Below are 14,444 nucleotides of genomic sequence, written 5' to 3' on the forward strand. Positions count from 1 at the left end.
TGTGGAGGCTGCTATTACAGGGGCCTTGATCTGAAGCAAGGCTTCACCACCGACCAGTAGTATGACTGTGGCATCTGCCTTCTCTCAGCCTCAAAGTTCTCTCTGTAAAATGGGGGCATAATAGTACCTACCATAGAGGGCTGCTGTGACAAATGAATACTCATGACATGCCCAATATTTACTGAACCTTTACCACTTGCCAGGCCATTCTCTTCAGTACTTTACAGGCACAAAATTAACTTACTTAATTCTCACAGCTACTCACTGAGGGAGGTATATAATCTTTATGGTCCAATATTACAGATAAGGAAGATGAGGTACTAAGAGGTCAAGTAACATGTCAAGGTTACATACTGAGAGGCAGCAGAGATGGGCTCTGGGGCTGCTATTCCAAATATGCTAAATGCACACTTCCTGACACACTGTAAGTTATTCAATAAAAGTTAGCTATTATTTTTTATGAGTGATGGTATATTGTATTTAGCTTCAATCAAAATACTTGGCCTATGTATTTGACAGACAGGTCAATCAACACCAACTTTTGCTGGATTATAGTAAATCACTGTTAACGGAGTGATTACATCCACATCTCCCATATAATTACATAAATTTCACATTTGAGAAAAATTTATTCAAATATGTAGAGTACCTATCATATGCTATGACATATGCTGGACATGAGGGAGACAAAGATGAAGAAAGCATAGTCCTAGTCCTCAAAGAATTTACTTCTAAAATCTGCATAGGTTTTTGTGTGTATATGAGTGTGAGCATTTGTATCTCAATAGGTGGGGGAGAACAATGGTGTCTGAATGCTACAAGTGCATCAAGTTGGCATTTAATGTCCTAGCTATCCTCATAACTAGACACAGCCTTCCTTCATATATACCTTAAGATGGTGAGCTGTTGTATACAGTTTTCCACATCCGTCATAGCCACATCGAAAGGCCTTCTCTCCACTCTGTTGAGATTTAGCAGTTACTCTTGTTGCATGTCCTTGTAAGACAATCTAGATGAAACAGAAAGTACAATTTAAAGTATTTACACAGAAATAAAATAGATGAAGTTACAATTTTCAGAAAAAAAAAAAAAAAAGATAAAATGTGGTTTTCCAGACTCAGGTCATCATTTTATGAAGATTCTACAATCCTGAGCCAGTCAGGTTAATTCTGTTATGTGGCTGAAGTCAGCAGCTCTGGAAGAAGTCAACAGGAGATCCACAAGGGGGCATAATCAGCACTCTAGAGATTGGAAACTGAAAACTTAAGCCAGGCAGCATACATTAATCCACTGTATGCAGCTGTTCCTTGACATACTCCAGTAAGTATGTGTATTTTTTTTAATATTTAAAATTTTTTAATTTTAAAAATGATATATATATATATAAATAATATTTTTGGAAATAAAACGTGCCAAGTCACTTCAGTCATGTCCAACTCTGCAACTCCATGGTCTGTAGCCCGCCAGGCTCCTCTGTCTATAGGATTCCTGAGAAAAGAATACTGGAATGGAGTGCCATTTCCTTCTCCATTAAAATATAGTATATATATAAAATAATGCTTTTAAAAATATATATATTAGTACATATATTCTAAAAACAATGTAAAGGTCATTTTCAATTTCAAAAGCAATGAAAAAGAAGGGATTAGATCATCTGAGTCACCTGTGGGAGACATCAGAATCCATATGATTGATGCTAGTCTGTGGGGAAAAAAATGGCTCAGATGGTAAAGAATCTGCCTGCAATGTAGGAGAGAGAACGGCTACCTACTCCAGTATTCTTGCCTAGAGAATTCCATGGACAGAGGAGCCTGGCAGGCTACAGTCCATGGGGTTGCAAAGAGTTGTTCACAACTAAGTGACTAACACTTTCACACTTTCACTTTAGAAGATCACTTCTCTGGAACTGAACACCATAAGACTTTAAACAATTGCACTGATGTTAGAGGTTTTTTTGGAGAAGGAAATGGCAACCCACTCCAGGATTTTTGCCTGGGAAATCCCATGGACAGAGGAGTCTGGTGGGCTACAGTCCATGGGGTTGTAAGAGTCAGACACAACTTAGAAACTAAATTGCCACAGAGGTTTTTTAAAGATGATGACCTATTTTAGGAATTAAGTTACCATGAAACTTGAAGAATGACTTTCTACTTTGTGGGCATGTGGTGCTGCACAATCTGTGCAGATTGTCATACTTGGCTCAAAAATAACTCTGCCAAAAGCTGTTTTATATTGTGAAGATTTCAAAATAAAGGAGCAAAGATCATCATGACTGATGAGATACAACAGATGCTAAAAGCGGAGAGAGAAATCTGAAAATAAAAGACACAACAAAGTCAAACAGGTGACTCTACTGGCCTTTTCTCAAAGAGCTGTTAGAATCTCTTTTGTTTCTATTAAAGAGAACTCTCGGTTCCAAAAGAGGTTCTGTCACACCCCATATCACTTGCACATCAACATGAAGTTTTTGGTAAATAAAAATCTCATAAATATATTTTCAGTTGGTGCTTTTTATTCCTTTTTTAAAAAATATTTATAAACCCTGTGTCGAAGGAAATGAATATGCTTCATGGAATCTGATTTTGGTATCAGAATTGATAAAAATTAATTTTATTTATATTGCTAAATATTTAAGCTTCTAAATAATGAGTGTTCCCTCCATCTTCAGGTTTCACATAGATATTTTTAAAAATCTGCACAACACTATGATTTAATACATTTCATTTATTTACAGGATATATTTACATTAAATAAAGTTTTCTAGGGTAGATAATTTTAAAAATTTAATTACCATACTGTAAGGGACAAAGCAACTTTTAAAAATCATTCTGCTCTTTTGGAATGGAGCTGTCTAAACTTTGGGAATGGTCAGGTCCTCATCATTCTAAGTGGGAATGGCAGGTCTTCATCATTCTGAGCAATGATCTACTACAGCAATACACACTTAAATGGTGGTGGGTGGGAGGTGGGGGTGTGGAGGAGTTACAAGGGTTGGGGGGTGGGAGTGTGGAGGAGCTACAAGGGTTGGGGGGAAAGAGAGAGCCCCGCATTAGAGGATAACAGTACAGAACGTGTGGTACAGTCTTTACAAAACAGACACAGATAGCTGTACAGAGTCTGTCTTAGGCTTTTCCTTGTAACTGTTAATTAAACAAGCAGTGGGAGAGGGAAGCAGAGGGTGAGATGTATGGAAAGAGTAACATGGAAACTTACATTACCATATGTAAAATAGATAGCCAATGGGAATTGGCTCAGGAAACTCAAACAGGGGCTCTGTATCAACCAAGAGGGGTGGGATGGGGAGGGAGATGGGGGGAGGCTCAAAAGGGAGGGGATATATGTATACCTATGGCTGATTCATGTTGAGGTTTGACAGAAAACAGCAAAATTGTGTAAAGCAATTATCCTTCAATAAAAAATAAATAATCAGGAAAAAAAAGGAAAAAACAAGCAATGAATCTCAGAGTCACTGCTGAATTACAAGCTAGTAATTATCTATGTTCATGTACTGTGGTATATTAATAAATGTTGCAGGGCACAATTTTCTAAGTAAAGGTAGGCTTATGTTGTTAAAACATCTAAATAAAATATGGGCACACTTCCTAATGGGTGAAGCTTGAAAGTATCTTTACAAAAATAAAAGATATAATTCCACATCTTCTCTGCCTAGGAAATTCCATCCTTCTATATCCATGATGCCTGTTCTCATCATTCCAAACAGAGCAGATTCTTCAAATTCTCAGCATCTCTGTAATATTTAGCTTGTATCATGGACTTGGCACTTGATGCTACTGTCCTATTTTAAAGAATTTGTATTTCCTTTCCTTCCCTACTAGCCTAGCAGTTCCTCAAAGTCTATATCATATATGCTGTCATACCTCACAGTGCTAGGTAAAGGGTTTATACCACTAACTACATAAGCATAATTCAAAGGAACTAAAAATCTTTTGGGGGGGGTGTTAAAAAAGTTCTAGAATTAAAACTGTGGTGATCACTGCTCATCTCTGTGAATCTACTAAAACCACTGAGTTGCACACGTTAAAATGGTGAATTGTATAATACGTGAAATACATATTAGTAAAATTAAAAGGAAATAAATGGTAATTTGAATAAGAAAATTTCTCTTCTTTGCAAGAACCAGAAGAGTCTCTATGAATCCCTTAAAAAGTAACTATTATTTTTAAAATTTCACTATTATCTTTTCTGATTATAACAGTAACACATATACATTGGGCGAATTTGGTTACCACAGCGAAGAGTAAAGAGAAAAGTTCAAGTGAGCAGTAATTCCAGCATCCAAAAAATAACCGTTAATATCTTGGTTTATTTCTATTTAGCATTTTAAAAATATATTAGTGCATAAGTTTTATTTTAGTAGAACTGGAATTAAGCTTTACACAAATTCTAAAGGCAGAAATTAATTGAACATGGGACTCCAAATCATGAGAAAAGAGTTCTTGCTGTTTCCTTCTCTTCCTTTCTAAAAGCACCAAGAAGTTCGTCATCTCCCAGGTCTGAAACATTAAGCCCATCAGCCCACACCTTCAGACCAGGTGGTGGCAGCACTTTATACTGGAAAGACCCACACCTGAATCTTTTCTTTTATTCCCTCCATGGCAGAAAGAAAAGAGGAACTAAAAAGCCTCTTGATGAAAATGAAAGAGGAAAGTGAAAAAGTTGGCTTGAAGCTCAACATTCAGAAAACTAAGATCATGGCATCTGGTCCCATCACTTCACGGGAAATAGATGGGGAAACAGTGGAAACAGTGTCAGACTTTATTTTTGGGGGCTCCAAAATCACTGCAGATGCTGATTGCAGCCATGAAATTAAAAGACGCTTACTGCTTGGAAGGAAAGTTATGACCAACCTAGATAGTATATTAAAAAGCTGAGACATTACTTTGCCAACCAAGGTCCATCTAGTCAAGGCTATGGTTTTTCTAGTGGTCATGTATGGATATGAGAGTTGGACTGTGAAGAAAGCTGATCGCTGAAGAATTGATGCTTTTGAACTGTGGTGCTGGAGAAGACTCTTGAGATCCAAGGAGATCCAATCAGTCCATTCTAAAGGAGATCAATCCTGGGTATTCATTGGAAGGACTGATGCTAAAGCTGAAGCTCCAATACTTTGGCCACCTCATGAGAAGAGTTGACTCACTGGAAAAGACTCTGATGCTGTGAGGGATTGGGGGCAGGAGGAGAAGGGGATGACAGAGAATGAGATGGCTGGATGGCATCACCGACTCGATGGACGTGAGTTTGAGTGAACTCTGGGAATTGGTGATTGACAGGGAGGCCTGGCATGCTGTGATTCATAGGTTCGCAAAGAGTCGGACACGACTGAGCGATTGAACTGAACTGAACTGAGGCCAAGATTTAATTCTGGCATGAAACAGATTATCAGAGGTTTGGTATTTAATTTAATTAAGCCAAAACAATGAAGTTAAGACTGAATTTAAAACCTGTTAGGAGGATTCAAAATGTTTTACAAAAACGTACTTGTTTCTGTTCCTATCCTAACGTCCACAGCTCAGGGGTGGTGACATAAGGGGCAGAAGCTCGAGTTTCGGAAGAACTACTGAGGACTTAAAGTCTCTGTCAACATGGCAGAAGTGGGGCTGGTAACAGAATTTTTTATTTCTAAACCAACTGAAGTCACTAGCATTGACATATTATGAGAATTATTAGTAAGCACTATTTGCAACAGAACTATTTCCACTAGTAGCCCTAATTATCCAAAACAGACCTGGCATAAAGGCATTCTTGCAAAATACATAGGATGAGTACCCAGAGCAATACCAACTAGCAAAAGGAACCTCTTAAAAGAAAACCACTGAAATAGCAATGCAATATAATATACAATGGGCTTCCAAGGTGGCTCAGTGGTAAAGAATCTGCCTGCCAAGCAGGAAACTCAGGTTCGATCCCAGGGTCAGGAAGATCTCCTGGAGAACGGCAACCCACTCCAGTATTTTTGCCTGGAGAATTCCATAGACAGAGAAGACTAGCCGGCTTTAGTCCATGGGGTTGCAAAGAGTTAGACACGACTCAGAGACTAAACAACAACATCTGGAAAAATCTCCAAATAGCCAAGGGACACACAGTCAAAAACCTTTTTTATCTCCATGTATAGAATGAATGGAATGGGAAGCCTCTCCTTTTTTACTGGAAATTTTTTCCTTATAAAACCTTTTATCTCTCAATCCCAACCAACATTTATCTTTTCAGTTCTCAAACTATTTTATTCTTCTTGGAACTTGCTTTATGTCTACCACTCTCTTCTTATCCTATTTCCATACTAACTTCCCTTTTCACCCACCTCTGACTCTACCATGGCAGAAGTTCTGAAATAATAAATGTTTGACAAATGACTGGTTAAGTACCTACTTCAAAAATGATAAATGATATGGCCCCTGCCTTGGTAGGGCTCTCAGTCTAGCTAGTTAAACTGTCCTATAAATGAAGGACAATAACAGAATATAATAGTTGCTATCATGGCCGTCCACGCAAAGTTCTAGAGGGACAAAATGCAAAAGTTGGGAGAACTGCAGGTTAGGGCAAGCTGTCTATAGAAAAAATCTGGAGGTTGAAAAAGAGTGGTAGGCAGAGCAGTCCAGAAAGTAGGAATAGTATCGCCAAAAGTATGAGAGTGTGTCTGGAAGAAATGTAAACTGAATATAAGAACATCATATCTATATAATAGAATTAATATCATAAAAAAGAAAGGGAAGTTTAGGCCCACATTTGGGAAGAGTTTTCGCTGTCATTCTGAAGTGCAAACCTAGATAATGAAAGTAAAAGATACCAAAAAATTTAAACCAAGGGATTGACCAAGATCAGCTCTGTGTTTCAAAAAAGAAAACTGGTAATGCTGCAGAACACAGTGAAAGACAAAAGAGGCAAGGAGACTAAAATAAGTTTGTATAATCATAACTATGGAGTGATGAAAACCAGTCCAGGACAACTGACTAATGGAACAGAATACAATACATGATTCTGCAGCTATTTTAAGGACAAAAATGGACAGAATTCAAAATTCAAAAGCTAAATTAATAAACTAGACTTAGGTATTTAAGTGGTCCTTGTAAAAAGAAAAACTACATGATGTGTCATCACAAGGGAAATGTCTCAATGGCCATTTAGAAGCTATTATCAGTGAATACTAATTAGCTTCTAAAACCATTTACAGAAAATGACTTCATTACTATTTTATGCTTAATGTATGTTCTGAGAATTAAGAGATAACCTTCAGTTCAGTTCAGTTCAGTCGCTCAGTCGTGTCCGACTCTCCGCGACCCCATGAATCACAGCACGCCAGGCCTCCCTGTCCATCACCAACTCCCAGAGTACACTCAAACTCATGTCCACAGAGTCGGTGATGCCATCTAGCCATCTCATTCTCCGTCGTCCCCTTCTCCTCCCGCCCCCAACCTTTCCCAGCATCAGAGTCTTTTCCAGTGAGTCAACTCGTCGCATGAGGTGGCCAAAGTATAGCAGTTTCAGCTTTAGCATCAGTCCCTCCAATGAACACCCAGGATTGATCTCCTTTAGAATCGACTGGTTAGATCTCCTTGCAGTATAAGGGACTCTCAAGAGTCTTCTCCAACATTAGCTCTGCCATAAATTCACTATGTCACCCTGTGCAAATTATGTAGGGCCTATGTGCCTATTTGTATAAAGAACATATTATGGCTGATTCATGTTGATGTATGGCAGAAAATAAATATAACACTGTAAAGCAATCATCCTCCAATTAAAAATAAATAAGTTTTTAAAAGGAACGTATTATGTGAAATCAGTGGTATTTTTCCTTTCTTAAACTTTTTTTTAAGGAGTCAAACTCCTTTGTCAGATGAAATCTCACATAGCATTCATTTACATAGTGTAAATCAGATAAACGCATTCTGGCTGCTGCCAGTAGAGTTTATGTAGTTGTAGAGTGATAGATGTAGGACAGAGGATAACTGGTACCTTCTGCTGCCTGGTTCAGTAAAATTCAATTTACAATAAGGCCTAATGCGCACAGCAGATAGTTTTTATTTTTTGCTGTATATAAACTTGCATGTTAGGATGTAAATATTTGGGAGAACAAAATGAAAGCAACCGGCAATATTTTTAAATGCATGTTCTCTTTCAAAAAAGGAATACTAGAAGTATGGCAACAGAGGGAGCTTTAGGGAACCATGGGACATGTCAGAAATGCCAGGAAGATTTTAAAAACCAAAAAAATCTTCACTGGTTTTATATAATGAATACTACAAGGTAGTGGTCCTTCAGTTTTTAAAAAAAATTATTGAAGGACAGTCAATTTACAATGCTGCGTTAATTTCCATTGTATAGCAAAAGTGATTCAGTATATATATTGGGTTGGCCACAAAGCTTGTTCAGTTCTTTCCATACACTGTAACTAAAAACCTGAACGAACTTTCTGGCCAACCCTATATCTATAGATATATTTTTTCCATTATGATTTATCACAGGATAATGAACACAGTTCCCCATGCTAAAGCAGGACCTTGTTGTTTATCCAGGTCCTTTACTTTTTATTTTTATGTCTCTTTACTTTTATTTCTAAATATAAACATGAAACCATGATTACTTAAAAAAGAATTATACAATAGCTATCTTCAGAGTAAGACATGGTCTTCATTTGGGTTTTTTTTTTCTTTATATGTCTCTGATTTACAAAAAAAAAAAAACCCACTAAAAATAATATATGTTTTTTTAAATACTGGGTTCCATCCCAGACCTACCAATAGAATCTCTGGAAGTTGGTCTTGGGTTATTTTGCAAAAGTCCCACAGCTCAAACTCATGCTGGCCTTTGATTAATAACCAGTGATCTAATAGGAATGAAAAAAGAGCCTAAGAAAAGCAAGGTGCACTTGCTCAAGACCATATAGCTAGATAAAAGTACTGAACATACATGTTTGGTTTTATTTTTTTGGCTGCCCTGCACAGCATACGGGATCTTAGTTTCCCAACCAGGAATCACTTCTGTGCCCTTGCCCTGAAAGTGCAGAGTCTTAACCACTGGACCACCAGGGAAGTCCCCAGAAAATATATATGAAATGTGATCCACATTTAACCTGTCTGTACTAAATGAGTTTTGCGGTAATTATCCAACCCGTGTTCTGGGAGAATCTGCCACCCTAGCCATAGACCTTGATAATCAGGGAAGATAGCATACCTAAGACTGACCAATGAGGTATACCTTATATTGCCTGGCTTAAAAAGTCAAGCTGAGTCCACAAATTCTCCAGGGAAATCTTGACTTGCTTGTGGGTAGTAAACCTGAGAAAGCATGGCTGTGGTGAAACCAAATGCACACTCAATGAGGATGCAGAGGAAGCCTGTCTGCAGAGAAAAGAAGGGAGCAGAGATGCCATGGAAGAGGGTAGAAGAAGGAAACAGGAGGAGTGATATCATCAGCCTCCAGTCCTGATTCCTTTGCAATTCTGGTTCCTGTGAAGTATAGCTGTTCAGCAGTTCCAATTCTTAGTTTCTTACAAGATGCGTTCTTCTTACAACATATCTCTATTTTCTTGTGCTAGATTGATGGGCTTTCTGTGTTATCTAGTTATTAGAGCACTGATTGATTAAAACCGCCAAGTCAGGGAATTTCCTGGCAGTCCAGTCGTTAGGACTTGGCTCTCTCACTGCAGGGGTCCTGGGTTCAATCCCTGGTAAGGGAACTAAGATTCCACAAGTTCGATGGTATTGCTTAAAACAAACAAAAAGCTGCCAAGCCAAAGGACTTTGATCTCCAATATAAATAAAACTGGTTTTTAATGAAGTCAAAACTAATGGAAACCATGAACAAGGGCCTTGGGTTCTTATAGAACATGTAAAGGCATCAATAATGCTGCATAATGCTTCAGTTCAGTTCAGTCGCTCAGTCATGTCCGACTCTTTGCGACCCCATGAATCACAGCACGCCAGGCCTCCCTGTCCATCACCAATTCCCGGAGTTCACTCAAACCCATGTCCATCGAGTCAGTGATGCCATCCAGTCATCTCATTCTCTGTCGTCCCCGTCTCCTCCCACCCCCAATCCCTCCTAGCATCAGAGTCTTTTCCAGTGAGTCAACTTGTTGCATGAGGTGGCCAAAGTATTGGAGTTTCAGCTTTAGCATCAGTCCTTCCAATGAACACCCAGGATTGATCTCCTTTAGAATGGACTGGCTGGATCTCCTTGCAGTCCAAGGGACTCTCAAGAGTCTTCTCCAGCACCACAGTTCAAAAGCATCAATTCTTCAGCGATCAGCTTTCTTCACAGTCCAACTCTCACATCCATACATGACCACGGGAAAAACCATAGCCTTGACTAGACGGACCTTTGTTGGCAAAGTAATTAATGTCTCTGCTTTTTAATATGCTATCTACACATACACAAATTATGTTCTTACTAATCAAATGAAACTCTCATTTGGTCTTCATAACCCTAGGAGATGAGTAAAGCAAAGGTTATTATTCTCATTTAGCTAATACAAAATCTCAGATACAAAGAAATTAAGTTATTTGCTCACAGTCACACAGCTACTACACAGCAGGATGGAAGCTTGACTCAGATCTTTTTTTTTTTTTTTTTTACAAATTACATGCTACTTTAATACCATACTGTTTTCTGTTTAACTAAGGGTGGTGCATCATGAGGGTAATGACAACAGTTTTAGCCTCCTCAAAACACATACATCCCATCATCCTTACAGTTCTTACAACTGAACACAAGGATATCTTTAAATAGATGAGTGTTTTCACATTGAGTACTACTGACATTGTAGACAGAATAATTCTTTATTGAGGTGGGCTGTCCTATGCCTTGCAGGACATCTACCCAGCAGATGCCCGACACCTGTAACAACCAAACTGTTTTCAGACACTGCCAAATGTCCCCTAGGGGCAAAACCATCTTCCCTTGAGTGCAGATGCTTTCAATACTCTAGGTCTTTGATGTCCTATGAAATCTGATTTCAAGTAAGAGGTCAGCTCAGCAGCACAAAGCGTATGCTTATGTTATAGGTGAAAGAAAAAGCTCTACATTATAAACATCAAAATGAAAAAAAAACTAAAGCTTTAAAACAAGACTATTAAAAAAATGTATTGTGTTAGGTACAGACCTCTTTAAAGTTCAGCCAGGCACAGAGTTACAACCTCTGAAGCAACTCTAGCAGAACAACTATAGGACAGTTTGACCTTGTAATACCATGCACTGGCCCTCAACCTTAATTATGGTACACAATTATTTTAGAGGATGGAAGATTCAGAAACTTCTTGTCCAGCTCTTAACAGACATATGAGTCACAAATACAAACCACATATATAATTTAAAATGTTCTAATAACTACATTTACGTGAAAAGAAACAGGTGAAGTTAATTTTATTAATTATTTTATCTAATATATCCAAAATATTATCATTTCAACATGTTGTCAATAGAAGACATTATTAAGAGATATTTTACATTCTTTTTTCATTAGAAGTCTTTGAAATCTGGTATTATTTTAGACTTACAGCACATGCCAGTTGTGGCTAGCTACATTTACCATGCTCAGTAGCAACAACATGCTCAAGTTAAAAAGTGTGGCCCTCACAACTACTGAGCCTTTGTGACGTGACTACTGAAGCCCACATGCTGCAACTACTGAAGCCCAATCACCTAGAGCCCGTGCTCCGCAACGAAAGAAGCCACCACAATGAGAAGCCTGTGCACTGCAACAGAGCAGGCCCCGCTCACTGCAACCTGCGAAAGCCCACGTGCAGCAATGAAGACCCAGAGCAACCAAAAATAAATAAGTAAAATTTTAAACAGTGTGGCCCTGAAGCAATAACTTTAGAAATTAAATAAGATAACTCTTGGAAGAATGAAAAAAAAAAACCAAAAAATCTGCTATGAAAGAACAGTCAACAAAACATTAGAACTAACCTCTAAGAACAAAAAGGAGCAGCATTAAAGCAAGAATACACTACAGTGATCATATAAACTTCAAGAACGCCCACTCACACAAACACCTACCCTCAAACAAATACATTTACGTGTTTTCACATAAATTCAAAACAGAATCTTGAATTTTGACTTGTTCAGTTCAGTTCAGTGGGGCTTCCAAAATGCTTCTGTGACTGCTCTGTACTTAACTATAGTATTCGTGGAGGCACTGACTGCTGCTCTAGGCTATCAGCTTGATAAGGGACAGCCAATGACTGGACCCAAGGTGAGCGTCTGAATCAAGGGCAGCCAGCCTGGGGCATCTGCAGCCCAGGAAGGTGTCTGGTAGAAGAGGCAGAAACAGCTTTGACCAGAAGGAACAATGATAATTAGCTAGGCTGGACCCTCTCTCTAGAAGATGAAAAGGGAAGTATTGAAGGAATCAATTATAAGCAAAAGAAACAAAAAGACATAACAACCAAAGTAGCAAAGTTTAATCACAGTAAGGGTGAAGGTCCAGAAAAAGGATTCACAGACTGCCATAGGTGGGGCAGACAGAAGACCACCTGATCTCCAAAACTGCCCTGGACTCCAAAACACAGGTTTCATCTGGATTTCTGTGATATTTCTACTTCTTTAGTGCCACTTTCAACCAGATCATGAATTCTGAGACCTGAGGTAGCTGGAGAAAGCTGCTGCCGAAGGCACACTGTTTTTCTGAACTGGTAAAAATTTCCCTAAAGAGGTAGTTAAGTTCCCAATTCTTGCTTTCATCCCTAGAAGGGTCCAGAAATGCTAAGAGAAAGAGATTCAAATATAAAAAAGTAGCCTTACACACCTGCATTTTTTTCTCTTGCTCATTTTCTCCAATTATTCCTGAACCTGTTACACCTTCACTTCCATCAATGGACACCTATAAGAATAAAATAAAGTTAAACAAATTTTTACATACTGATAACTGTTTAGGCTGGGAGATAAGCACATGTGGATTCTTATTTATTTTTGCATATGTTTGAAAATTTTCATGATAAAAATTAGGGGGGACTTTTAAACTATATAAATGATATAATTTCAATGCAGGGAGAAATCACAGCCCTTCTGACGTAAAACTTAAGATGTTCCTTTACCTTTTCCAATCTCTAATGTCTACTTCATAATTCATAAGCAGTTCCATCTATACACCTCATTGTTTCTGTTATGGCACTCATCCTTTAATTTTTTTGTGTGTGAATTACCTGCTACCCATTTCCCTTCTACAAGCTCTCACTTCATTCCTTTATTTTTATTCAAATATTTCTTTTCTACCCTTCACTTCTTTTAGGATAAATGCTGACCTTCTCTTTGATGCTGTCTCATTTTGACTTTGAGATTTCTAGTTTCTTTTTTTTTTTTTCTTTTAAAGAAAGATAAAGAAGCTGAAGCTCCAGTACTTTGGCCACCTGATATGAAGAGCTGACCCACTGGAAAAGACCCTGATGCTGGGAAAAATTGAGGGCAGGAGGAGAAGGAGGCAACAGAGGATGAAATGGTTGGATGGCATCACTGACTCAATGGACGTGAGTTTGAGCAAATTCCAGGAAATGGTGAAGGACAGCGAAGCCTAATATGCCACAGTCCATGGGGTTGCAGAGTTGGACATGACTTAGTGACTGAACAACAACAAAAGCAGCTCTACCTGGGATGTTCTTGACATTGTAAAATGCTATACCTTTGCTGCGTACTGTTCCAAAGCACTGATGGTGTCGGGGTCAATGGCGGCATCCCCAGTGTGCAGACCTGCCACTGTCCCATCAGCTTGAATTGCCAAGATGGTGTCAGACTGTGGGACTTGCACTGCATGGTGGATATAAGCTGTGGTGCCATCTTCCAACTGAACTGCCTGTAATGCACTCTGGTCATAACTATCTGAGGGAGTGGAAGAGAATGGCATTAAATTAAAGGTAGTAGGATAAACAATTACATGTTTAAAGGAAGCAGGGAGTGGAATTTTATTGAGCAGCTACTATGAGCAGGGCCCATGTCCTTTATGTGTGTATTTCACTCAATCTTCACAATTATTCTCTGAGGTGGGTGGGTACACTTATCACCCTATTGTACAAATGGCAAACTGAGGCTTGAGGAAGTAAAGATACTTTCTTAAGACCCAGGAAATAAAAAACTAACAATTAACAGTCAAAAGCATTATGCAGAGAAACTAGGATCTGAACTCATGTCAGTATGACTCCATGTTTTTTTCCCTCTAAATAACCGTACCAAGATGCACACAGCATTGTTAAATAATAAATCTAGCCAATTACAGTGAACCTGTGATCAACTTCCACTGCTAAAGAAAAAAAACTCAAGAGTTTACTTTATCTCAACTTTAATAAATTTACTTACAAATTAAAATATTCTAAATTTTTAAAAGTTTCTTTCTTTGGTTTCACAACTAAACAGTCTTTTAAAACACTTACAATCATTCTATAATAAAATATTTTATAAAATAATAACAATAACTAATATTTATTGAGCATTTACTT

The 14,444-nt window shown here is 38.2% G+C and overlaps 1 protein-coding gene across 4 annotated transcripts in view; it reads right to left on the reverse strand.

Moving 5' to 3' along the window:
* ZNF143 (zinc finger protein 143) overlaps window positions 1-14,444 on the reverse strand; it is a 70,358-nt gene that overhangs the window by 32,150 nt on the left and 23,764 nt on the right. For all 4 annotated transcript variants that reach the window (XM_055423402.2, XM_055423401.2, XM_055423400.2 and 1 more), the window contains exons 6-8: window positions 13,634-13,830; window positions 12,764-12,838; window positions 890-1,009 (exon numbers count right to left, since the gene is read on the reverse strand). In XM_055423402.2, the coding sequence (XP_055279377.1) occupies window positions 890-1,009; window positions 12,764-12,838; window positions 13,634-13,830 (392 nt within the window). The remainder of the gene's footprint in view (window positions 1-889; window positions 1,010-12,763; window positions 12,839-13,633; window positions 13,831-14,444) is intronic.

Source organism: Moschus berezovskii, chromosome 14 (genome assembly GCF_049115385.1).
Source record: "Moschus berezovskii isolate FMDL1 chromosome 14, NW_MosBer_1.0, whole genome shotgun sequence".
Lineage (NCBI taxonomy): Eukaryota > Metazoa > Chordata > Mammalia > Artiodactyla > Moschidae > Moschus > Moschus berezovskii.